This window comes from Oncorhynchus masou, chromosome 29, assembly GCF_036934945.1.
Source record: "Oncorhynchus masou masou isolate Uvic2021 chromosome 29, UVic_Omas_1.1, whole genome shotgun sequence".
Classification (NCBI taxonomy): Eukaryota; Metazoa; Chordata; class Actinopteri; order Salmoniformes; family Salmonidae; genus Oncorhynchus; species Oncorhynchus masou.
In genome coordinates this window covers 39,530,680-39,558,092 of record NC_088240.1, presented here as the reverse complement: position 1 = coordinate 39,558,092, position 27,413 = coordinate 39,530,680, and the positions used below count along the sequence as shown (strand labels likewise).

Below are 27,413 nucleotides of genomic sequence, written 5' to 3'. Positions count from 1 at the left end.
TGCACTGCAGGTTCAGTGTTTATGGAATATTTCTGAATATGAAGAGAATATGGAGCTAAACTGTAAAACATGTCTTTCCAGCGTATTATCCCTAAGTAGAATTTAGTGAATTATCTGCTTCTTAGTTAACTAAGGCACAAATACAATGTTCTCCAGTTGTATATTCAGTTGTTTATTTGTTCAATACTCTTGTGATAATATGCAAAACACACAGTCTGTATCAATAAGATGTCCAGACTGAACAATAATATACCATAAGATCTTTTCACAAATATCTAATAATTATACATATACATCATTTCCCTTTTTTCTACAGAATAAACAGGATACAGAAGTGTATCAAACATGCTAGAAAGATAATAATGAATTCCAAAATGTCTGTCAATATATGGTTTAGCTTCATATCTCTCGCTAAGATTTGTTCCTTTTGAACACATGTAAGGACAATGAACAGTCTTTGTCAACATTTTCAAATGAGAAAATGGCTATAACCATATTTAAATTCCACATACAATTACATCTCACAGACAACGTCAAATACAAACAAGATTTGAACATTACACAACACATTCAGTGCAGTAACAATTTTAACCAATATCACTGAAGTCATTGATATAAAATACCATTATACCTACATGCAATGGCTTTGAGTACATAGTGGTGAATTCAATGGTCACATTTTTGTTCTATGATCAGCACAATCATTTCATATCAAACACAAATATTCATTACAAGCATATTAATTACATAACTTATTTTTTAAAATACAGACTTCAATAGCATGAAATCCTAAAGTCCAGAATATCATCAATAAAGAAAAGCGGTCAACATTTTTATTGTAGCAATGTACTATATAAATGCTGTCATATTGATGCAATGAAAAAGCATCAAACTTAGTAAGGGGTTATTAGATCGACTTGGGTTTGACCAGACATTTCTGTAAGAATTGACTCATGTGGGTGTAGAGGTGATGGTAGGCAGGTCCTCCAAGTCCGTGATCCCTGTCAGTGTACCACTGAAAATAATCCAAAAACACACATTTACTATTATTCTAGATAAGGTGTTCGACATAGGTTAGACTCCAGGCCTCGCTCACAGGTGAAAATCTGTAGCAGAGGCTAGATATAGATTATAGACAGGTCACATAGAGGTCATATATCATATAATTAAATTATAGATGCTGATAAGCTAGTGAAGGACATCTAAAATGTCTTATAGACAGTACAATTTGTGTAATTAAAGTTGTAACAGTACTTACTCTCCAAAATATTCTTGCACGTACTGTACTTACCCCTGGGACTATCAAATAAGGGCTTTATCAAAAATAGGCATACTGTAGATCAGAACAGATGAAGAGTACAAGACACTCCTCTGTCAGACTCCAATTGCAACACGTCACCCCCACCACCCCTCTCAGGCCGTCCTCCCCAAAACCAACATTTACCATCGCCTCAAAGTCAACTTGCTGGACAACCAGGGCTTTGGAGATCTGTGCAGATTGCTGGAAGTGAACATTGTCTACAGGAAAAACAAACTGTTTGTAATACCTGATTGAACAAGGAAGCATATGCATCTGTGAAAATACAATCAATGATTTTGCACAAGATCAGGAGCCTCTCTTAATGGCTATACTGAATACTGTATTCTATACATTACACATTGGGAATACAACATCGCGTATGAGTGTGTGGTTGTTTAGAATGTAGAACACAGTATTTCACTGAAACAGAAACACATACCATCAGCTGTCCCATGAACCAGGAGATAGTCCGCTGATTTGAAATTCTTTGCTCGACTTGTTACTGTGGAATTCTGTGGAATAGAAAGGTGTTTGTGTGTGGACACAGTTACGGCTGACATACAGTACAACAGATTATGTGACGACTTTCCAATGAAAGAGGGACCATGCTTTTTGATGTGTCTGATGTCTTTACCATAGATATAGAATGAATAGAACTGGCTTGGAAGCTCTAACCTGGCAATTTGACTGGTAAACTCATGGGTACACTTGCAATGGCTGCCTGGTATTGTGAGCTAATAATTTCCATGGTAATTTGGAATGTTCTATCAACTGATATTCACATAGTTAAAAAAGGAATTTCCCCTCGACGACGCCCACAAATTGGGGAAAACAAACATTATTTCCCATTGACCCCCAGTGTAAAAAAATACTGACCTACGGTTCGCAATACTCCCAAGTAGGAAAATAGAGACTGCGAGAAGAGCACTGTGGCTTCAGGCTATTCGGCATGGGAGAGTGGGGACCAGGTGTCAAGTAGGCTACACATAGCTATGTGTGGAAAACATTTAATCACAGGTGAGACTTTTAACTTGTTTAGTATAGTTTGTTTGTAACGCCACTCAATACTTGTATCTGTATTGTCCGTTTGTTTGTGTTGTTGGTCGTGGCTAGCTTAATGTTCTGGTCAGTAGCTAGCTAGCACTCACTCACGTGGCTGCTAGCATCCTCATGAAAAGGGGCATGAGGGAAGCCCTACAATATTACGTTTATATAAGTCGTGAGAATGGTAGGGAGCATTGGCAATGTTGAAAAGTCATCTTTAGACATGTTATACTTTTCTTAAATGTAGTTTTGTAATTTGACTAAAACAAAACAGACAAGAAAATTGCACTTGGAAAAAGTCAACGTTTTTGCTGTGAGCCAATGTGGTAACCTAGATAACCACAGGTTATTTTCCCCACAGGCGGGCGGGGCCGCGACATTCTATTTAATATGGACTGGGACTATGCTGGATTGCCATGGTAAAGCACAATGTTCATTCAAATGATGCTAATTGTTGTGACTCAACAAATCACAGCACAAATTGAAGGTTACACTTCCTGCATAGATCTAGGTTTAAGATGGGAATGTTAAAACAGCATAATAATTTCAGGCGGAAGCGTTTGAAAATAAACAAATTAATGGGACAAGTGCCATTGCTGGATTCTACAGGATTAGCATCGAAAATCTGACCAGTGGTTGGAAAATCTAGTAATAAAGTGGCTGTATATAATTTTTGAATGTCTAAACTACTTGAATGACAGAAAGGCAGTTATGCTTGTGTTCACTGAGTAGTTAGCTGAAATTCACTACGAGTGTGTTATTTTTTTAGATTTTTTTATGGTGAACTTTCTGTGCTGCTACCATTCACTCCCAGTCATTCTGAATGTGGAAGCTGGTCCCTTGTTGACTAGTGGCACAAAGAGTTATGGGATATTCGAAATATCTTGTCTTAAACTGTATGTGTTTAACCTAGTATTCGTCTAGGTTGAAGATGACAAAGGTTAAGACAACGGGATCCTAATGTCTCATAACTCTTTTCAACAATGGGTTGCTATGCTAATCAGTAACGGCGTTGGTAGTTAGCAACAAAGATTGTCCCAGATTTGTAACGACATTGTCTTAACCTGTATATTTTTGACCTAGGCATGGGTACACTCAAAATGGCTGCCATCACTGACTTGAATGGGGATGGATGTTCTATTCATTCTATTTCTATGGTCGTTACCTTGTAAGAGTCAGCATTCTCCTCAGGTTTACTCATATAGCGTTCAGTATACACCGAGTCTGGAAAAGGAATATCCAGATAGAGACTGAACTCATATAGGATGAAAGAAACACTGGCTTTTGAAGTTTATGCATGACTAAATCTGTGTTCTCACTATTTGAGCCTTTCTACGATTTATATGCACTGATACATACCATAATATTCCCACTTAGCTACTGGGGCAACTGCAATTCCACACTTGAAAACTCCACTTCCAGCACCCAAAGCCATCGACGTGACATAGCCACCATATGACTGAAAAAACGATTATTTCAAACCAAATCAATTCAAGTTGAATTTAACAAATACTGTGTATTTACAACAACAGATTTATAAGAAATATTGTCAAAATCAAAGAGAATGTCCAACTTACCCAACCCCATATGGCTATTCGTTCTTTGTCTATAAAGCCCATGTCAATAAATCTTCTAGTGACAAAAAAAATATATATCTTTATTTGATCTGCTCTAGCTATATGTTATTAAGTGTTGAGCAGATTCAATTGATGAGACATTTTTCAAGAGCAACAGATAGCATACTTTAGGATACTCCCAATTCACATTAATTATCAGATATGAATACATTACGTCTTGTATTTATTATTTTTATTATTATTTTTTTTAATTTTTTTTTTAACATATTATTAAACAGATGTTAGACTTTACACACTGAGGTCTCTGTACTTCAATGGCAATTTACCTTGTGGCTGTTATTTGATCTTCCACTTCAAACGTTCCAAGACGTTGGTAGATAGAGTGCATTATTTCATCACCTTGGTAACCGCTTCCCCTTCCATCAAAACTGGCCACTATGATCCCCTCTGTACTGGAGAGGTACGAACCCCAGTTTAGTCTGTAGCGATAATCTGCCTTCTGACTACAGGGGCCTCCATATCTGTAAGGGAAATAAGTATTTAACTTGACACCATCACAGCTGGGCTAATTAATTCTCTGCAAATCCTCTTTAAAGATACTTAGGCCTGTATACTTACACATCAATTAGAAGAGGGTACTTTTTGTTCTTTTGGAAATTGGGGGGTAACATCATCTGATACCATAGATCTGTTTGCAAAAGGTAGTGAAACATGAGGCCATTAGAAATATAGATGCAGGATCTTAATTTGTCACCCTGTTACAGGAGAACATTCCTCCACTGTAATACATTTCAAACTTGTAGTGTATTTGAAGTTTAAAAAGGCTTCTGAAGTTTACAATTTACACTTTGAAATTTCAAACTTCCTTCACATATCCCTTAGAAAAAAATGATCAACCCCTACACAAATGTCCATTAATTATAATCCACATAATATTTCAAATTTCCTGTTGCTACAGGATTATTTTTCTGATGTACTGTAGCAAACTGGCTTAAATTAATTAATCCTACATCTGTACATTTTGATTTTGCATGGCATGATTTGATTGGATCCACCAGTCTCTAAAACTATCACTCACCAAATCCTGCTACCTTCAGGGTCCCGCGCTGCATGGTTGGCATTTGGAATTCTTTTAGCATTTCTTCAAGATCTTTGTTGTCACGAAGAACCAGGAGCTCTAAAACAAAACAACTTCATCAATTGAATCAGAAGTTCCCCATTTACGATAAAGATTCATGAACCTGTATATTGCTGAGTTACAAAGAGTATCTTCAAAGTACCGCATACCTTTACCTGAGCCTCTATTGTCCATGAGTGTGAACAGTGGTGTTCCCGGTCCTGTAAAGAAACAATCAGCACACACAATACAGTATGACATCACGTAGGCTAATTATTCACCACATAACCTCAGGTACTAGCTGACCTAAAGGTCAGAGGTCAGAACTGAGACTGCGGCTTCATCCCAAATGGCACCTTATTCCCTATGGGCCCTGGTCAAAAGTAGTGCACGACATAGGGAATTATGTGGTGTTGTGTTGTCTCTCTTGTCGTGATGTGTGTTTTGTCCTATATTTTTATTTCATTTATTTTTATTTTTAATCCCAGCCCCCATCCCCGCAGGAGGCCTTTTGACCTTTGGTAGGCTGTCATTGTAAATAAGAATTAGTTCTTAACCAACTTGCCTAGTTAAATAAAGGTTAAATTGAAAATAAAATAAAAATAAGGTGTCATTTGGGACACTTCCTGTATCACTTACTTATACTCCGCACCCCAGTTATTTATTTTTTTAGCATTGATCACGAATGGGTTAGTGCTCAGGATGTGAATGGGGAATGGGGTAACTGACCATAGCAGTCCATGCGGTAGTAGGAGGCATCGTAGCTGAAGTAGGCTGAGTTGTACTGACACCTGTCCTTATACAGGCCACAGGTGAGGCACTGGGGAGCAGAGTGGCTGCTTCCGATCACAACCCTGACAAACAAACAAACACAGGTTCATACGAGTTAACATTGCTGTCTGAATAACGAAAATATTTATGGTAGCAATTGAACATACTTGTATGGTTTATTTTGTATTCAGAATGATTGAGAATTTAGGGAAACCACTTTAAATGAAATATCTACGGGGATCATGAGAAACGCATCAAAAACAATGTGGTCATAGTGATAGATAAATACTAAATGTACTCTATTCTGTTATCGAATGAAATGAAATGTATTTCTTACTTGTATAGATTTCTCTGTCCAGGCTTTCCTTGGTACTCATTACTTACATAGTATCTGTGAAAAAGAAACGATAGTGAAGAAGCATTCTGAAGGAGCAACACACATGGCATAGTTTATAATGATACTTCTCTAGTTCTTACATATCCACATCTTGTGCATCTGTACTTACATAGCGTCTTTGGTGAGTTTTGAAATGTAGATGACCTCCCACTTGCCTGAGGTAATGGGTGTTGCCTTGCCCTTTGGAATGATATGCACTTTCATAGGTACTGCATTCTAATATTGCTAACATTTACATGCAAGTAAGCATTCTATTGTACTGTGTACACCACGTGTATCCTCTGCATAAAGCAAATCCTCTGCACAACGCATCACCGGGGGCAAACTACCTGCCCCCCAGGACACCTACACCACCCAACGTCACAGGAGGGCCATAAAGATCATCAAGGACAACAACCACCCGAGCCACTGCCTGTTCACCCCGCTATCATCCAGAAGGCGAGGTCAGTACAGGTGCATCAAAGCAGGGACCGAGAGACTGAAAAACAGCTTTTATCTCAAGGCCATCAGACTGTTAAACAGCCACCACTAACATTGAGTGGCTGCTGCCAACATACTGACTCAACTCCAGCCACTTTAATAATGGAAATTGATGTAAAAATGTATCACTAGCCACTTTAAACAATGCCACTTAATATAATGTTTACATAGCCTACATTACTCATCTCATATGTATATCTATATACTGTACTCTATATCATCTACTGCATCGTGCCATCTTTATGTAATACATGTATCACTAGCCACTTTAAACTATGCCACTTAATATAATGTTTACATACCCTACATTACTCATCTCATATATATATATCTATATAATGTACTCATAGGCATCTTGCCTATGCCGTTCTGTACCATCACTCATTCATATATCTTTATGTACATATTCTTTATCCCTTTACACTTGTGTGTATAAAGTAGTAGTTGTGGAATTGTTAGGTTAGATTACTTGTTGGTTATTACTGCATTGTCGGAACTAGAAGCACAAGCATTTCACTACACTCACATTAACATCTGCTAACCATGTGTATGTGACAAATAAAATTGGATTTGAACTTTTTGATTTTGATGAAACAATCACTTTGAGGAATAAAATACTTACATCTTTCACTCGGTGAAGGTGCTTATAACCGTATGTGTCACTCATCACTTTGTAGAAACTGATATGATCCTCTGCAAACATAGGTTGGAGAGGAACATACTGGAAAGTTGAAATAATTGATTATTAGAAAACAAAATATTTCAGCACCTAGATTTAGTTCTCATGGTTCTTTCATTATACAGTATGTGAACTTACTTGGCCAACCCAACCCGTCTTGCTAATTTGTTCATATTTCTAAAAGAAAAAAATACAAATATTTTATTACATTTATTCCTTTTAGGCCTTTACAGTTACAGAATGCTTCACACAGTAACATTCCTGGTGTTAATGTCGAAAAACACATGATCCTCTGTTCACTGAGTGTTGTTGTCTACCAATGACCTCACCCACAGAGTCTGAGGTGAGGTGACAAGTACCTGGTTCTTATTCCAGTTGTTTCCGTCAAAGTCATAGATCTGTAAAAGGACATGGTTCTGCTTCCTCTTGGTCCACTGAACAGCGATGCGCTCATCCGTCACCCAAGTGACTGAACTCAAATAGTGATCACTGGGAGAAAAACAACACAAAGTGACAGGTTTATATCACCCTTTTTACATGTGATTGATATTGACTAGCCTTGACTATTTAAACCGCTACAAATTTATATTAAAGTATGAAATTATACTCTACCCTGCACCAATGGAATCTGGCACCACCACCTGTGTCCGTCTTGATGGATTTATTGTGTCCACTACAAACAGCTTTGCCTTAGGATTAGTTGAGCCAGCCTTGATAGGAGATAACATGTATAACAAAAACTTGATATCTTCACTTATAATGAGCATTTATTATGGGTACAGTACATATAATTCACATACTGTGTGTATAATCATGGTATATTGACCTATTAGGTGCTATCTGTGGTATGTCTCTCATTCTTATGACACATATTACCGGCACATATTACAACATCCCACCTTGGGGTATGGGACAACCACTGTACTGGGGTATTGTCCATTTCCATACAAAGAGTACTCGATCGTGTGGACCCCTGTGTCATTAAACTCAGCATAAGCCAGATACTTTCCAGTTGGTGACCACCATATTGCCTCGTTCGATGAGAAAACCTCCTCTGAAAAAAGGGGAAGGAATCAAGTTACCCAAAAGCCTTGTGTGTGATGAAATCCACCTCATCCCTTCCCCCTAAAATTGGTCAATGTTACTTAATACCCACCCTCATATACCCAGTCAGGGGCACCGTTAAGAATCTGATTCTCTTTTCCATTATGGGTCACTTGTATGGCTTCAGCAGTGGCGTTGGGTTTCAAATAAATGTTGTAATTCCAGACGTAAGCCTGGCAGAGAGATCAGCAGTCAAGTTAATGTCAGCATTCCATTGACTTTAGTTTATACTAGAGTCAGTCTACTTCCTCTACAGTGGTTTTATTCCCTGGCATCCTATTCCAGATTCTTTTGGTTGGTGCAGCAGCTAATCCCACTGTGTTCTGCATCTCTCTGGGCCGACGCCCATACTCGCCATGGGAGAGAGAGCTAATTATGGTGCCAGCAGTTAGCAAAAACTAGCAGGATACTAGCGAGCAGATGAACGATGCAATAGCAATGACATAAAATGCTCTCCAGCCTATTTTCTCATTATACACTTGTTATAATTACCAAGGGCCTCAGAGAACTCTTAGTCAGGTAGCAAATGTTGTTGTTTTTTTTTCAAATAAAACGTAGGTTATAATCTGATTTATTCTTCTGATCTTGTTAGATGTTGTCCATGGATAGACTTGAATTTGTATTTTATAGTGTGTACACATGCCTTTGAACATCCTGTTTGCATCCCAAATGGTACCCTATTCCCTACATAGTACACTACTTCCCTATGGGCCCTGGTCAACAGCAGTGCACTAAATAGGGAATAGGGTGCCATTTGGGACATACCTCCCTAGATAGTGTATCAGACTGGTTTTTAATCACTCACCAGTTTGTTTCCTGTTGGTGCCCAGGCAAAGTATTGCACAACTTGTGGAATGTTCACAGACTTGAGAAATGTTCTGGGAGAAAGAGATGGAACCATCAGGTTTTTAGTGATAGAGGAGTAGTTGAGTCTAGCACTTTCACTGGGAAAAAAGAGATATACTTACGAACTGTCATAATCATAGATGGAGTAAGAGGCTGTGAATGAATGTCTCCATTGCTGTAAACACACGATACAGTAAATCAGTGTTGTGTAAAGACACCCCATGATCAAACTATAAACAATCATTCAATATATTACCTTGGAGTAGTTGCTCTCAAAGCAGATGTATTTCCGATCAGCAGAAATAATATAGTCTGTGGCATACACTTGTTCCTATGACATAAAAATGTTAAATATAAAATGTCAATATTTGCTTTGAAAGATACTACGGGTGATTAAAATGCTCTTTGCATGAAAAATATCTTACAAATGTGTTGTTGCTTATATATTCAAAGAAATCCCCTGTTTCAGCATTGTGAAGCATAATGTTGCCTTGTCTCGTCTTATGCACGTATTCGTTATCTATAGGAGAATGAGACAGAAATGTACCTTTGTGAGACAAGATCAAAACGCAGTCACTTTAAAATCAAAACAGATAATGACAAGGAATGCATGCATACACTTTTGGAAGCAATTGAATAAACAAAACAATGCAATACCTGATATCCACCGCAAATTATATATTTTATACCTAATTGTGTCATTGAAATAATCTGCCAGGCTAAAAGGCCTCTTGGAGCCTCCGTCCTCTCCTGAAACATGAAAATGTACTTGAATTAGTAACAGATGCATTTTACTTGCATTAACAACTGCAAATATTGGTTTGTTGATAATCAAACAATATGCTAGTACTTTCCACGTAAGTGGATATCTTCAACAAATCCTTGAAAATTGTACACTACTACAGTTGAAGTCGGAATTTTACATACACCTTAGCCAAATACATTTAAACTCAGTTTTAAATAATTCCTGACATTTGATCCTAGTAAAAATTCCCTCTCTTAGGTCAGTTAGGATCACCACTTTATTTTAAGAATGTGAAATGTCAGAATAATTGTAGAGAGAATGATTTATTTCAGCTTTTATTTCTTTCATCATATTCCCAGTGGGTCAGAAGTTTACATACACACAATAAGTATTTGGTAGCATTGTCTTTAAATTGTTTAACTTGGGTCAAACGTTTCGGGCAGCCTTCCACAAGCTTCCCACAATAAGTTGGGTGAATTCTGGCCCAATCCTCCTGACAGAGCTGGTATAACTGAGTCAGGTTTGTAGGCCTCCTTACTCGCACAAGCTTTTTCAGTTCTGTCCACAAATTGTCTATGGAATTGAGGTCAGGGCTTTGTGATTGCCACTCCAACAACTTTGTTGTCCTTAAGCCATTTTGCCACAACTTTGGAAGTATGCTTGGGGTCATTGTCCATTTGGAAGACCCATTTGCGACCAAGCTTTAACTTCCTGACTGATGTCTTGAGATGTTGCTTCAATATATCCACATAATTATCCTGCCTCATGATGCCATCTATTTTGTGAAGTGCACCAGTCCCTCCTGCAGCAAAGCACCCCCACAACATGATGCTGCCACCCCTGTGCTTCACGGTTGGGATGGTGTTCTTCGGCTTGCAAGCCTCCCCCTTTTTCTTCCAAACATAACAATGGCCATTATGGCCAAAGTTCGATTTTTGTTTCTTCAGATCAGAGGACATTTCTCCAAAAAGTACGATATTTGTCTCCATGTGCAGTTGCAAACCATAGTCTGGCTTTTTCATGACTGTTTTAGAGCTGTGGCTTCTTCCTTGCTGAGCGGCCTTTCAGGTTATGTTGATATAGGACTCGTTTTACTGTGGATATAGATACTTTTGTACCTTCAGGCATTTGGAAATTGCTCCCAAGGATGAACCAGACTTCTGAGGTCTTGGCTGATTTCTTTTGATTTTCCCATGATGTCAAGCAAAGAGGCACTGAGTTTGAAGGTATGCCTTGAAATATATCCACATGTATACCTCCAATTGACTGAAATTATGTCAATTAGCCTATCAGAAGCTTCTAAAGCCATGACATCATTTTCTGGAATTTTCCAAGCTGTTTAAAGGCACAGTCAACTTAGTGTATGTAACCTTCTGACCCACTGGAATTGTGACACAATGAATTATAAGTGAACTAATCTGTCTGTAAACAATTGTTGGAAAAATTACTTTTGTCATGCAACTGACTTGCCAAAACTATAGTTTGTTGACAAGTAATTTGTGGAGTGGTTGAAAAACGAGTTTTAATGACTCCAACCTAAGTTTATGTAAACTTCCGACTTCAACTGTACATCCAAAAAGGCAAAAGCAATCACTTGGTGGCGCCACATGGTTATCACTGTATTGTATAGTGGGCCTACTTGAATTTGAAATTTTCAATAATCCCCCATCTCATTTTTGGATTTAATGATTCAAGAAATGTACATAATTCTAGAATAGACAAATTAATGCTCACATTGGAAGTTTCAGTGAAACAATAACACGACAATTTGAGTGTTGTTGGTTATTTATGATGACTGATTTAATTCAACTTGGTGAAGTTGCACATACGTGCATTTGAAGGGTCTTTCGTCAGAAAACGGTCATCACAAGTCACTGTCAACTCAGTGGACACCATAGTGTGCAAATTGTTCACAGAGTGAATGGAAACCATATCTCATTGAATTAAATGTTGAAATCATACATGAATGATAAGATAAAGCAACTTACTATTCAGATATATTGCCATGGGGACAGTTATTAAAGTGATGACGACAGCCGCCCCCACAACCGCCCAAAGCACCTTGCCGCAGCCCTGTTAAAGGTGAGGGAAGAGGGTGACAAAATGTTGCAAAAAGTTCTGTGTGAATTATAAAGTAGCCTATTATAGTCTTGGAGGAGAACTCACTGGCATTCTATCTATATCTCTTCGGTTTTCATATTTTCTCATTAATATGATCGCATATTAATAAGACTTTTCATTTAAAGAAACACCGTTAACTTTGCATTTTTATGTATTTCTAATGCATTCGTTTTACTGACCATAGTAGCACCGATGATGTATCGGCATTCACCCGGGAGTGGACATGCAGCTCTCAACCTGAGGAATCCGGTTCGCTGACGTGGAGTGACAGTCGACTTCTTCGCACTCTCTCTGGATGTCAAACAATTGACATAGCGCAGACAAAAAGTATAGATTCTTGATTAAACTGTAACATAAGCAGCAGAAAAGAAACAATGTTACTCCGTCCGAGTTGAATCTAGCTTCCCTTGTACTCCAGGGTGCATCCGTAAGGAAGAGTTGGAAATTCTTACTAGTCACAGGGATGCCTCCTCCAAGTCAACAGCCCACATAACTTTCCGATGGCGCCGAATTTGTGAAGATTTAGGAAGTGACTTTTCCATTCAGCGCATATCATAAATCGTCCAGTTATTATCAGTGAACATCGTTCAGCTTGGCAATTATATAGAATACATTTGCAATTTGTGGATGTCTGTGCATTTTGTGGATAAATAACCATTCATTTGTATATCTGTAACGTCCAAATATTTGTACATCGTCTACACACCATGCAGAAATAATTGAAAGCAAACACACATCAAAGCAGATTCTGCCCCAGTTTATTGCTTCCTCATACACTTTACACATGGCAGGAATTTGTGTTTTGGAAATATCCAGAAAGCTATGCATTCAGGATAAACATTCAACAAAACAATGAAAACAGTAACCAAGGGGCAAAGTCATAAGCATACAATTTCTAAGGCAAACCCTCATATCATTTTCTTTGATAACTCCCTGAACTATCAAATCACAGTAGCCAGGGTAACACATACCTGTGACATTGACAAAGTGATACGTGATTTTACCAACAATCTTAATGCCATGTGTACTTATTCATCTATTTTCCAGCAGCAGAGGAAAATCACCAAAAAAACACCACCTGTCTTCTGTATGCCAGATCTAACCTGAGCATGTGTGCCAACAGGTGCACTGTAGTGGGAAAGTCCCACAGGGACCAGGGAAACACCAGAGGATCCCAGGGGAGAGGAAGTGTGAAGAAGTTCATTATCATCTTTAGTTTGATCCATTCCGGTTAGAGAGTTCGGCCGAAAGGTAACCGAAAGGCCGCTGGTTCGAATACCCAAGCTGACAATGTGAAAAGTCTGTTGATGTGCCCTTGAGCAAGGAACTTAAGCCTAATTTGCTCCATGAGTGACTTACTACTATGGTTGACCCTGTAGAACATTACATTTGACTGCACCTATCCAGGGTATGTGACAATAATTGTGTAATTATGTTGTTACTGACGGACGCAAATGTAGTGTCTGACACATTAAGAGCTCATCTAGGAGCACAGACCAAGCACAACTGTGAAATGTTTGCACATCATATTCAACCAGTCATCTTCCTCTCTCAGCACTCTTCCCACTAAACCTGTTTTTTCCGAGTCAGTGAGTAAGCATGGAAATATCTAGGGCACATAAGTAATGGAATCTTTTCTCTAGGATCTCTTTTTTTATGCAAGCATATTATCCATTTGATTCAACATTTACTGATTGCATAATTCAATTCATTGACAATGACTATGATTCATTTCATTGCAATTAACAACTTGTTAAAAGAAAGAAAAAGGCATCTGAAACCCCCAATATCATTGCGCATTTAACGGTCTTCGCAATAAAACATATAAAAGTTACATACAGTTTGAATGATCCTTACTGTTTGTCAACAATTCTTGTAGCTACCATGTTATACAGTGATTCTTCATCCTCTGAGCTTCGACCACAGATTGAGCATGTTCAGCATCGTCAGAGGCAGGTAACTGGATACCCAGCTCACTCCACTTGTTGATGTTCTTCTTCTTCTCATCACACGTCACCAGGAAGTACCTCAATTCCACTGTACAGCATTATTGAACCCCATCTCTGCAGGAAGAAATCAATGAGAGTGGACAACTGACATTAGCTTTGTAATATGCACTTACAGTAGATATAGATTTAAATAGGTTTGAATATCTATTCAGTTTTTTTATATAGGTTGCCTTATTGCCTGGTGCAAGTGAACTGAGCAGACGCGCAAGACGAGCCTCCCCTGAGGTTGCCCCATTGTGCAGGTAAAACAACCAAACAGAAAGAATTCCAGTATCCTAAAACGGATCATTTTGGTTCCTCCCAATTGTCCCAAGACAGACAATTTATGGCAGTCAGGCAAGTTCAGCATCCTCCGAGTTTTTTTTCTCTTCCTGATAACAACAAAAATACTAAGAATTCTGATCTTTCTGATTCATCCCCTATGTGTAGGTGAAAAGCAGGAAATATACACCGAGAGTATAAATCATTAGGAACACCTTCTCTTTCCATGATCAGGTGAATCCAGGTGAAAGTTATGATCCCTTATTGATGTCACTTGTTAAATCCACTTCAATCAGTGTAGATGAAGAGGAGGAGACAGGTTAAAGAAGTATTTAAGTGTCTTTGAATGGGGTATAGTAGTAGGTGCCAGGCACACCGGTTTGGGTGTGTCAACAACTGCAATGCTGCTGGGTTTTTCACACAACAGTTTCCTGTGTGTATCAAGAATGGTCCACCACCCAAAGGACATCCAGCCAACTTGACACAACTGTGGGAAGCATTTGAGTCAATATTGGCCAGCATCCCTGTTGAACGATTGACACCCTGTAGAGTCCATGCCCCAACAAATTGAGTCTGTCTGATGGCAAAAGGGTGTGCAACTTAATATTAGAAATGTGTTTGTAATGTTTTCTACAGTCAGTCTATGGCTTTCCTGCATGTAAAAAGTTAATTTACATTTTCAGGCAAGTGATCATAATCTTCAGGCAACAAAACGTACTCCTGATTTGCTAGATGAGCAAGTGCCTTTCAGACTTTAACATCAAATGTTGTCTATTATAGGTCAACACCAACATCTTTCTCTCTTTACAGAATTAGGAAACGGGAATAGGCCTACCTGTCCACAGTTTGTATGCTATGAAACGGTCTTGTAGTTTGTTAGTCTCTCAGTAAGTGATGTGTTTTTTCTTTGATTTCTCTTTCGCCGGGAACTTTTCATTCAGACATTGTTTCAGTAATAACTTAGTCTTTCGTTGAGGGTCTGGATTCTGTATCGAGGTATGCATTGTAAATTAAAATATTGGGTTTTGGGGTATATATTTCAATTTTCTAATGCTATAACATGAGTGCATGACAAAAAATATTTACCAACAAGTGTGTACTAAATATTAGGCTACAATCTTGCACAGGTTGGGTTACTTTGACAAGAGGACAGTGTTTGCAGCAGAACATACTTAAATTGGTGTTTCACATTGACTGGTTTATTGCAGCTTCCACAGCTGAGCTTCACTTTGGACGGGGTCTCCTATTTCATGCCTTTCTGCTTTTCCATGGTTGTTTGCACTCTTTCATCCATGATCGCCTGAATGTGAAATTCCTTAATCTAGCAACAAACAATTGAAACACAATTAGTATATACATTTTTTACATTACGGATGTGGACTCAGCTAGGTTCGAGAAGTCAATCAAATCTTAAAATGATTTTACTCAATTGCAGGAAAACAATTAATTTAATATCAAGCTGGAAGTTACGATTTGAGAGTGGAGGCATATCCTTTTGTCATATTCCTCTTGATCTAAATTCTTGACTTTATCGGTGGCTTTGCTCATTATCTTCTCATGGTACTCACTGACACTCTCACTCAGCAACCCCAGAACCCTCCCCAGCCGCTAAAGTGTAACTACTGTCCTCGCCTCTGCCTCGGGCCTAAGACATAAAAACAGTAAGCATGCTCTCATTAAACCATGGCAACGGGAGCTTGAAGTGATGCTAACAGTATGATGATGCAGATTGAGTTATACATTGTCTGCTAACCGTTATACATTATAAACCATTATACTGCTAATACATTACACTATTTATTTATCTCATGTGGCGCATACCAAAGAGTTAGCGGACAATAGAGAATCTTAGTTCATAGTTCTTAGTTAATAATGACACTGTGGATATTGACTAATAATAACATGTTTTTGGCAAAGCCAGTTAACCTTTTAAATCACTGACCAGAATCATAGTGATGTCATTGGTCACAAGTTATCGTATCAAAATGTCACATGCTGCTATGTCCAGACCGTCTTCAGCCACTGTTGTTACAATCTCCGTGTTCCAAAACTTCCCTTTGTTCAGCCTGATAGACACAAATGTGGGCAAAATAAAATACAGTGCATTTGGAAAGTATTCAGAGCCCTTCACTTTTTCCACATTTTGTTGCGTTACAACCTCATTGTAAAATCTATGATATATATATACAGTGCCTTGCGAAAGTATTCGGCCCACTTGAACTTTGCGACCTTTTGCCACATTTCAGGCTTCAAACATAAAGATATAAAACTGTATTTTTTTGTGAAGAATCAACAACAAGTGGGACACAATCATGAAGTGGAACGACATTTATTGGATATTTCAAACTTTTTTAACAAATCAAAAACTGAAAAATTGGAAAAATTATTCAGCCCCTTAACTTAATACTTTGTAGCGCCACCTTTTGCTGCGATTACAGCGATTACAGCTGTAAGTCGCTTGGGGTATGTCTCTATCAGTTTTGCACATCGAGAGACTGACATTTTTTCCCATTCCTCCTTGCAAAACAGCTCGAGCTCAGTGAGGTTGGATGGAGAGCATTTGTGAACAGCAGTTTTCAGTTCTTTCCACAGATTCTCGATTGGATTCAGGTCTGGACTTTGACTTGGGCATTCTAACACCTGGATATGTTTATTTTTGAACCATTCCATTGTAGATTTTGCTTTATGTTTTGGATCATTGTCTTGTTGGAAGACAAATCTCCGTCCCAGTCTCAGGCCTTTTGCAGACTCCATCAGGTTTTCTTCCAGAATGGTCCTGTATTTGGCTCCATCCATCTTCCCATCAATTTTAACCATCTTCCCTGTCCCTGCTGAAGAAAAGCAGGCCCAAACCATGATGCTGCCACCACCATGTTTGACAGTGGGTATGGTGTGTTCAGGGTGATGAGCTGTGTTGCTTTTACGCCAAACATAACGTTTTGCATTGTTGCCAAAAAGTTCAATTTTGGTTTAATCTGACCAGAGCACCTTCTTCCACATGTTTGGTGTGTCTCCCAGGTGGCTTGTGGCAAACTTTAAACAACACTTTTTATGGATATCTTTAAGAAATGTCTTTCTTCTTGCCACTCTTCCATAAAGGCCAGATTTGTGCAATATACGACTGATTGTTGTCCTATGGACAGAGTCTCCCACCTCAGCTGTAGATCTCTGCAGTTCATCCAGAGTCATCATGGGCCTCTTGGCTGCATCTCTGATCAGTCTTCTCCTTGTATGAGCTGAAAGTTTAGAGGGACGGCCAGGTCTTGGTAGATTTGCAGTGGTCTGATACTCCTTCCATTTCAATATTATCGCTTGCACAGTGCTCCTTGGGATGTTTAAAGCTTGGGAAATCTTTTTGTATCCAAATCCGGCTTTAAACTTCTTCACAACAGTATCTCGGACCTGCCTGGAGTGTTCCTTCTTCTTCATGATGCTCTCTGCGCTTTTAACGGACCTCTGAGACTATCACAGTGCAGGTGCATTTTTACAGAGACTTGATTACACACAGGTGGATTGTATTTATCATCATTAGTCATTTAGGTCAACATTGGATCATTCAGAGATCCTCACTGAACTTCTGGAGAGAGTTTGCTGCACTGAAAGTAAAGGGGCTGAATAATTTCGCACGCCCAATTTTTCAGTTTTTGATTTGTTAAAAAAGTTTGAAATATCCAATAAATGTCGTTCCACTATATGATTGTATCCCACTTGTTGTTGATTCTTCACAAAAAAATACAGTTTTATATCTTTATGTTTGAAGCCTGAAATGTGGCAAAAGGTCGCAAAGTTCAAGGGGGCCGAATACTTTCACAAGGCACTGTATATTATATATATATAAATACTGTGCAGCGAGCTTGAGAGGATCTGCAGAGAAAAATGGGAGAAACTCCCCAAATATAGGTGTGCCAAGACTCGAGGCTGTAATCGCTGCCAAAGGTGCATCAACAAAGTACTAAGTAAAGGGTCTGAATACTTATGTAAATGTGATATTTCTGTTTTTGCTTTGTCATTATGGGGTATTTTGTATAGATTGATGAGGGGAAGAAACAATATAATCAATTTCAAAATAAGGCTGTAACATGACAAAATATGGAAAAAGTCAAGGGGTTTGAATACCCTCCGAATACACTGTATATTAAATTATTGAATACAATGTACCTAAGCACAACTTTACAGACCACAGGATGTGTGACATCATGAATTAATTAGGCAAACAAAGATGAACCACTTTGATCGAATACTACAATCATCAATTTAAGTACATTTTCACACATTCAATGTTTTCAAAGTAGTTTTGATCATATCATCTATTTAAGTAAACAGCAGACTTGGCTGGCAGCCAGTCTTTGTAAAATTGGAAACAGTACACTCACAGCAGTCATTGGTTTCACTTTACTCTGGTCTCCTCCAATCACATGGCAAGCTTTTACTAATACTTCCTCAAACTTTTAAGTTCTCCTGAACCAATTGAGCTAATGCAATGGTACTGCAATGGGTCTTGGTGAACATGATCCCCCTCTCCTTCTCTCTAAATATAAACTCTTGCAGGATCTTGGTTCTCAACTTAGAAAGGCTATTATATTCATACTGGGGAAGATTGGCCAATTCCTGCACATTCTCTTTGCTATCTACAAGAAAGTATATTTGGAAGAAAGCCATGCAAAATAGTTAAACTCCCAGACATCAATGTAGGGCTACTTTACAGACTAAAAACACTAGATATACAGTATACTACCTTTAAAAAGTGTGAAGAGGAATCTCTCTGTATCGGTCTTAATGATGGCCATCTCAGGGGCCACTTTCTTCTTCAGCTCTTCGTAAATGTATTTGTCCAGGAAGCTGAAGGCATCACACATGCGGATGGTTTCGCTCAGGTACAAGGCCTAGTTGTACTGCCGTAGATGCTCAGCACAAACATTCACCTTCTGATTCTCCTCTTTTGCAGCTGTAGGAAACATAGATAATTGCTTTGGAATGTACATTTGGGGTATAACAGGGTGTCATGACACTTGGTATGAAAAATGGTTGAAAAATAATCTTATCGGTAGCCTTCAAGTACAGTAGAACATGAAAATAACCGTGTTATCTCATCATTTTGTTATTTCCGGACCACCCACTGCTCTGGGTGCCTAGGTCACAGGTAGGTTTTCAGTATATGCATCTCTTAATTCATTATCTCTCTCTACTGGAAATAACAACAGTATCTATTTTCTCTGTTCAGCAGTGGCAATGTTTTAGTGTTGTTCTTTTTTGTTTTCCTCAAGGTTTACTGTCATAATTTTATATGAGTCCAAGTTTGTACAGATCTACAAAAGACAAAACATGAGTTGAATGAATGAGCAAAAACATCCAAACTAATGTGACAAGGTTTCACATATATCAGAAACCATCTAACTCTGTAATAAAGATTAGCAATTCAATACTTCCAAAGTAGTGTTCCATTAAATCAATCACATAGATTAGTGATAAAATAAAACAACAATAACTTTTTCATCACCGGTTTAGTGTGACCTGTAGAGAGTTAAAATAAAAAGCTGTTTCCAACATTTTCCTGTGTGGTGAAAGTATGAGAGGCATGGTAAGATTTATGGCTGCCTGGAGTGCGGGGGCCATGTGGAACATTGGAAACAGCTTGGCTGAGCAGGGGTTTGCACTGAGCAGTGTACTAACTGAATGAGGGAGGGACTGAGGGAGGGTGGGGAACTGCTTGACTGGGAGGGAGGAAATTGTTCAATGAACAGAGGAAGGGCAAGAATGAGAATGATGAGGGTGTGTGTGTGTCTAGAGAGAGAGAAAGAGGGAGAAAAAAAGAGATGTAGCTTAGTAATGCATGTTATTTACTTGTAGAATGTGCTCCTCGGCTTCCTCCATTTTATTGGCTCCCCCAACGCCGGGTGAGACGGCTAAGCCCAGGGTCTGTGGGGGGGCCACTGTATCCTTCTGCTCTTTCCTTAATGTGGCGTTTTTGTGCTTCTGCTTCAGGTAATGGATCAGAATGTGGTTGTACACTCTTAGAAAAAAAGGTGCTAAGTAGAACCATATAGGGTTCTTCGGTTTGTCCCCATTGGGGAACCCTAGTTGGTGCTAGGTAGAACCCTTTGCAGAGGGTTCTCCCTAGAACCCTTCATGTAGGGTTATTCATAGAAACCCCTGTATATGGTTCTAACTAGAACACTCTATGAAGGGTTCTGCCTAGGACCCTCTATGAATGGCTCTACCAATAACAACTTTACAATTTTAAAGTTATTCCTAGAATCCTCTATGAAGGGTTCTACCAATAACAACGTTATCATTTTAAGGTTTTTCCTAGAATCCTCTATGAAGGGTTCTACCAATATCAACTTTATAATTTTAAGGTTTTTCCTAGAACCCTCTATGAAGGGTTCTTCTGAGAACCCTTTTTTTTTAGGGTTTTTCCTAGAACTAATGGTTCCACCAGCCTTATTAGCCTTTACAATTTAATTATATATGACAATACATTACATACATTGCCTTCAGAATGTATTCACACCCCTTGATTTATTCCACATTTTGCTGTGTTACAAGGTGGGATTTAAATGGATTAAATTATTATTATATTTTTTTTTTGTCAACGATCTACACAAAATAATCTGTAATGTCAAAGTGAAAAAAAGCATTTTTATAAACAATTGTTATAATTTACGAAAAATAAAACACTTTTAGTATATATCTTGATTCCATAAGTATTCAGCTCCCTGAGGCAATACATTTTAGAATTTCCTTTGTTAGCGATTACAGCTGTGAGTTTTTCTGCGTAATCTCTAAGGGCTTTGGACACCTGGATTGTACAATATTTCCACATTATTCTTTAAAAAGTTCTTCAAGCTTTGTCAAGTTGGTTGTTGATCATTGCTACACAGCCATTTTCAAGTCTTGCCATTGATTTTTTAAAGGGGATTTAAGTCAAAACTGGAACTATCCCACTCAGGAGCAATCAATGTCATCTTCGAAAGCAACTCCAGTGTATATTTGGCGGTGTACTTTTGGTTATTGTCCTACTGAAGGGTTCATTTTTCTCCCGTGTCCTTTGGAAAGCAATCTGAACCACTTTCTCCTCTAGGATTGTCAGCGATTGGGTGCAGAATGAAAGTGGAGTCAGGTGCAGGTATAGAGTAATCTAACTGAGTTTACTCAAAGAATAAAGCAAAATTCCAAATAGGAATATACAACATAACTCTAACACAAACACAACCACTAATGACATGAACAATCACGGACAGAACAGAAATGTATGTCACATGGTTAAATAGGGAATGTAATGAGGGAATGTAAAACAGGTGTGTGTAATCAGACAAAACAAAATGAAACAGAAAAATGGATCGGTAGTGACTAGAAAGCCGGTGATGTCGACCGCCGAACACCACCCGAACAAGGAGAAGGGCCGACTTCGGCGGAAGTCGTGACAAGGATTTTTCCTGAGCGTAGCTCTATTCCATTTATTTTTTATAAAAGCCCAGTCAACTTAGTGTATGTGGACGTCTGACCCACTGGAATTGTGACACAGGGAATTATAAGTTAACTAATCTGTCTGTAAACAATTGTTGGAAAAATGACTTGTGTCATGCACGAAGCAGATGTCCTAACCAACTTGCCAAAACTATAGTTTATTAACAAGAAATGTGTGGGGTGGTTGAAAAACAAGTTTTAATGACTCCATCCTAAGTGTATGTAAACTTCCAACTTCAACTCTATATACACGTGTTTGTTTTGGGCTTCGTCCACATCATTGTCATGACTTACTTTATTTTGGGTGGAGAAATAAAAAAACTACCACGTATTCCTGCGCCTGTCTCCTATCATTATACAGCATGACAGAGTGATGTGTTGTATTTGCCCCAAACATAAATATTTGTATTCAGGACATAAAGTTAATTTCTTTGCCATATCTTTGTACTTCAGTGCCTTATTGCAAACAGGATGAATGTTTAGGACTTTGTACAGGCTTCTTTATTTTCACTCTGTCATTTAGGTTAGTATTGTGGAGTTACTTTAATTTTGCTGATCCATCCTTAGTTTTTCACAACCATTCAACTCTATAACTGTTTTAAAGTCACCATTGGCGTCATGATGAAATCCCTGAGCGGTTTCCTTCCTCTCCGGCAACTGAGTTAGGAAGGACGCCTGTATCTCTGTAATGACTGGGTGTATTAATACACCATTGATACACTAATTAATAACTTCACCATGCTCAAAGAGATATTCAATGTCTGCTTTTTATTATTTTACCCATCTACCAATAGGTGCCTTTCTTTACAAGGCATTGGAAAACCTTACAGATAATTGTATGTATGGGGTACAGAGAGGAAGTTCTCATTAAAAAAATCATGTTAAACATTATTATTCCACACGGAGTGAGTGCTTTCAACATATTATGTGACTTGTTAAGAACATTTTTACTATTGAATATATTTAGGCCATAACAACAAATACCTATTGACTGAAGACATTTCAGCTTTTCGTTTTTAATTAATTTGTAAAAATGTCTAAAAACCTATTTCCACTTTGACATTATGGGGCATTGTGTGTAGGCCAGTGACCAACATTCTCAATGTAATCTGTTTTAAATTCAGCCTGTAACACAACAACATGTGATACAAGTCAAGTAGTGTGAATACTTTCTGACGGCACTGTATATCATAAGACCTTTCTTTGACGGTCAAGTTTTACCCTAACACAGCAGTGTTAGGAATCTCCTGGTTTACAGGCCACATCAGGCCTGAATGTCACATTATGTTGGCTTGCAAAGTAATTTTTTATTCATATAGGAATCAAGCCAGAGTTAGGATAGCCAACAAGTGGAATATTTTATCACCCGCAACCTACATTCAGAATGACTGCAAGGGTAGGGATGATTGGATGCTGAGACTACCCCAATCATCTAAACTGGAACAACCATCTCCGTAACGGGTGCAATAAGTCCAACTACTAACAGAGTGGATGAGTTTAGAAAAATCTATGCTATTTATCTTTGTGGAGCATGAAATTAATAAATCAATTCAAAAACACAGATATTAAAACCAACAATTATGAAAATTACCCTGCAATAGAGCATGCTAGGAAATATAATATACGGTTCTATATAGAATCCTTCTTGCCTTCTAAGGAAGCCCTCTTGCCTTTCAAAAAATCATGAAAGAACCCTTTCTTCCATCAACAGTTCTTATGAAGTTAAAGGTTATAGTAGAACACTTTGCCTTGCAAATAACCTTTGTCTTCCAAAAAGGGATTCTTCAGATCAAAACAGTTCTTGGTAGAACCCGATCCCTCTTCAAAGAACCCTTTTGGAACCTTTTTTTCTACTGGTGTAGATCCATCCCTTTTTGTGTGCGGTGGCAATCAGTGACACATCTACACCACAGAAATACGGAGCAAAACACAAGTCAACAATCAAGTCAACAAAAAGACAATGAAACATATCGGTTTAACGTAAGAATATGTGTCATATGATGGATACACCGCAGGTCACAGCTGGTGTACATTTCAAATCATAAACATCCCTGCCATTACTCATTCAACAGTCTAAAACCGCCTGACCCTCATAGATTGTAGAAAAGCATCTGCTGAGGCCAGCTTGGTCTGCTAATCACTTTGTCTCCTCTAATGTCTGATTTTCCCATTACATTGTACCGTGGGTCTGGTTACATTGCTGTCTGCTTCCTAGGAACAAGAGTTTGCTTTAGCTTTACTACTCCATTGTTTTCTCTCCCATAATGCTAGTGCTGTAAATATACAAGTGGCTTATTGACACCCACAAATTTCAGTCTTCCTCCCTGCCTCTGTCTGAGGTACTCCTACACTAACCACCACTTTTCTAGGAAGTCTACGATGCAGTTTCAACCACACCGCATGACTGCTGTGGCGCTAGAGGCCATTTATCAGAAGGGGGGTTAAATGTGCATTTCACAGCAACGAGAGATGTGTGATGGGGTATGAACATTCACAAATACAACTTTAAACAGGAGTGCTACAAATCACTTCCCCGGAGGGGCATAGGAGCCTGGAGTAGAACATTCAGTCTGATGCAGTGACAGAGGCTCTCTTGTGAATTTGATAAGGCACACACTGATGGCTTGAACAGACGTGTGGCCTGGAAAGCAGCAGAAAAAATGGAACCCTCTCAGGCGTTTCAACAAACAGCATATGTTACACTGAGGGATATTCCACCTTGGACTGGCGAGTGCCAGCAAGAGCAAGCAGGAGAGCCAGAAGCAACTGACTGACAAAAACCTGTCAGATGAATTCTCAGAGGAAACACACTCCTGTTTACTTTCGATTCCAAAATTCAAATCCCTGGTAACTTCCACAGCTGTGGGCAGCAAACTAACTTTGGGGTAAGGCAAAGCATTTGCTGAGAAAAAACAGACGGTCAAAGATTTGCATGAACGTGAACAGCTACCTGTAGATTTGTTATTTACCATTACTACCATCATCACTCACATTGTCGTAATCAAGAAATGTCAAACCTGAAAGTTGAATCCCGTTGTCATCTCCACCATGAGGCCTTTTCAAGTAGTTCTCCAGAATCTGGGCCGTACAGATGAAGATAGCATTTTTCTGGTCAATCTCTATGAAGGAGATTTTGAGCTAGGAGTCCCCACTGACCCTCTCCACATTGTATTTGTGTTTCAGGAACTTCCAGAACTCTGTGAAGTAGTGCTGCTCCACCAGGGGCACCTGAAGGAGAACACATTATTAAAAAGATGAAAGATGTGAGGGTCTGCCTCTAAAAACAATGATATACTGGATTTCTCACTGTCGTGTTTGAAAATGCCACTATTTATCAACAGAGTTAATCAATAGACTCGACTGGTGACACAAAAGTGGTTGACTTTGTTTGAGGGGGAGTTTCAAGTAGGTTGATTGGTTTTAAGTTTGTGGAGGTACTTGGATGGGGAAACACTCCCTTTCCTCGCAGAAACAGCACTAGGAAAGTCCTTTTTTCAATCTCTACTTTAATGAAGATGCATATCACATGGTGGGTTTTATTGAATGATATTCCTCAAATTGGTCACATGGATTGGGATGTATTTTGGGATACACATTATTTAGACGTAACACTTTCTATTGAGAAGAAAATAGGTTTTATCATCCATGTGAAACTCGCTAGAGTTCAGATATAGAAAGTCTGTGCCAAGCTGAAATGTTGTAGTGGGGTATTTTCATACTTTTTAACATAAACTTTGTGAAGAGTAGAGAGACACAAGTTGTGTCTTGCCCAGTACTATACTGAGCTAGCAGTTATTTGTGATCCATATAGCTTTGCTACAATAGACAAGCATTCAGACACAGATTGTTTGCATAAGACATTTTATGGAAAACTGGAGTTAGTACCTTCTTAACCAGGACAATATAAACGGCAACTCTGGTTTTACCACTTCCTGTTGAGAGGCATATGATGATGTTTTTTCCCTCCAAGGCGGGCCATGGCCATCTGATCATTTTGAAGAATAATGTCATCTTTTCTAGAGCCTCAAGCAGCAGGAAAGCACTCTAAAGTACAGCAGAGTAGAGAGGTTCATAACAAAACTGCTGTCCACGTCAGCACCCTACAATTAGGGCCTACGGTTACAACATTCCCAGCAAGTCAAGGCTTGGTTTGTCATTGTATGGGGTTTGGTGTTACGCTGAACTGTGTCCTTCTCAACCCTGCTTTTAAAACAACATCATACTGTATAGACATGGAACACTTTTTAATCTCCCTACTGTCTCCCAGACATTGTATGTTAGTGGTCTCTGTCTTGCCTGAAGGGACACTATTAAATTGGACTCATGCAACACACAACTATGGAGATGGAGAGATAAGATCCTAAACTCAATAGGAAATAGACATTGAACTTTGTGGACTCCTTTTATTTTATTAGCAATTCACTGACCTCTGACTTATTAGAGAGGAAATGCCTCCATAATCCATGGTTAATGCCATGTCAATAAGATATGAATCCCACACAGACTGGTTTTCTGTCTACTACGTCAATATATTATGAAGCATTTCCAATATATTATTTTAGCAGAGCAACACACATGCCACTGGTTCATGGAAACACAACATCACCTCAGATGTATTGGATCTGCTCACATCAAGCATTGTGCTCAACTTCCAGAGTAGCTATGCAGTATAACATTTTATTTTTCTTGTGGGGACTCACGATCTTGATAGCAGAATAATGTAAGCAAGATTGACAGTAAGTCGAAATCAAGGCAGTACAACACTATGGTGTCATCAGAGGCTGGTTTGAGTGACAGGAGCTATCAGCATCAATGTGTCAGGCTTCACCTGTCCTTGTCCTCCTGTTAGCTCACCTGCCACATCACATTGACGTCCCATGACTCATCATCACTCCACATCATCATTATGATGTCATATACCCCTTCTGGTGTATTCATGCCATAAATATCAATTGGAGGATTTATAAAGTGAACCAATCAGTCATCACTATTACATGAGGTGAGCAGAGTAAACGTTGCCTCTGAAAGGGCATACACTTACTCATAATTAAATTCAAGTGTTAGCGTGTGAAAGATTATGATCTCAAGGCATCATTAACATAAATTCAAATCTCTTTCTGACAACAAAAAGTAAGGAGAGGCTTCCTGGAAAACCCAGGCCTACACTCTATACACAAAAGTATGTGGACACCCCTTCAAATTAGCGTATTCGTCTATTTTAGCTACACACGTTTCTGACAGATGTATAAATTGAGCACACAGGCATGCAATCTCAATACACAAACATTGGCTGTAGAATGGCCTTACTGAAGAGCTCAGTGACTTTCAACGTGGCACCGTCATAAGATGCCACCTTTCCAACAAGTCAGTTCATCAAATTTCTGCCCTGCTAGAGCTGTCCCTGTCAACTGTGGGTGCTGTTATTGTAAAGTTGAAAATGTCTAAGAGCAACAACGGCTCAGTCCGCGAAGTGGTAGGCCACATAAGCTCACAGG

General features: G+C 38.8%; 1 protein-coding gene and 1 pseudogene across 3 annotated transcripts; both read right to left on the bottom strand.

The window, feature by feature from the left end:
- Positions 1-144: 144 nt before the first annotated feature.
- Positions 145-14,198, bottom strand: fap (fibroblast activation protein, alpha). Of its 3 annotated transcripts, none has more exons than XM_064944850.1 (27): positions 14,039-14,198; positions 12,361-12,527; positions 12,049-12,133; positions 9,973-10,065; positions 9,741-9,835; positions 9,572-9,646; positions 9,438-9,490; positions 9,275-9,347; positions 8,522-8,642; positions 8,265-8,419; positions 7,978-8,075; positions 7,725-7,854; positions 7,504-7,542; positions 7,309-7,407; positions 6,316-6,386; positions 6,147-6,200; positions 5,768-5,892; positions 5,209-5,259; positions 5,000-5,098; positions 4,540-4,609; positions 4,248-4,442; positions 3,922-3,976; positions 3,704-3,803; positions 3,510-3,568; positions 1,740-1,812; positions 1,445-1,518; positions 145-1,015 (listed from the first exon to the last, which is right to left on the bottom strand). In XM_064944850.1, exons 2-27 carry the CDS (start codon positions 12,361-12,363, stop codon positions 908-910), a joined length of 2,253 nt encoding a protein of 750 aa, XP_064800922.1. In that variant the 5' UTR covers positions 12,364-12,527; positions 14,039-14,198; the 3' UTR covers positions 145-907. The 3 variants fall into 3 exon arrangements, with proteins under 3 accessions (XP_064800922.1, XP_064800921.1, XP_064800923.1); XM_064944849.1 differs by lacking the exon at positions 14,039-14,198 and adding an exon at positions 12,634-12,879; XM_064944851.1 differs by lacking the exon at positions 14,039-14,198 and having other exon boundaries at positions 5,215-5,259; positions 12,361-12,626.
- On the bottom strand, positions 14,188-26,817 carry LOC135519599 (interferon-induced helicase C domain-containing protein 1-like; annotated as a pseudogene).
- Positions 26,818-27,413: the final 596 nt, after the last annotated feature.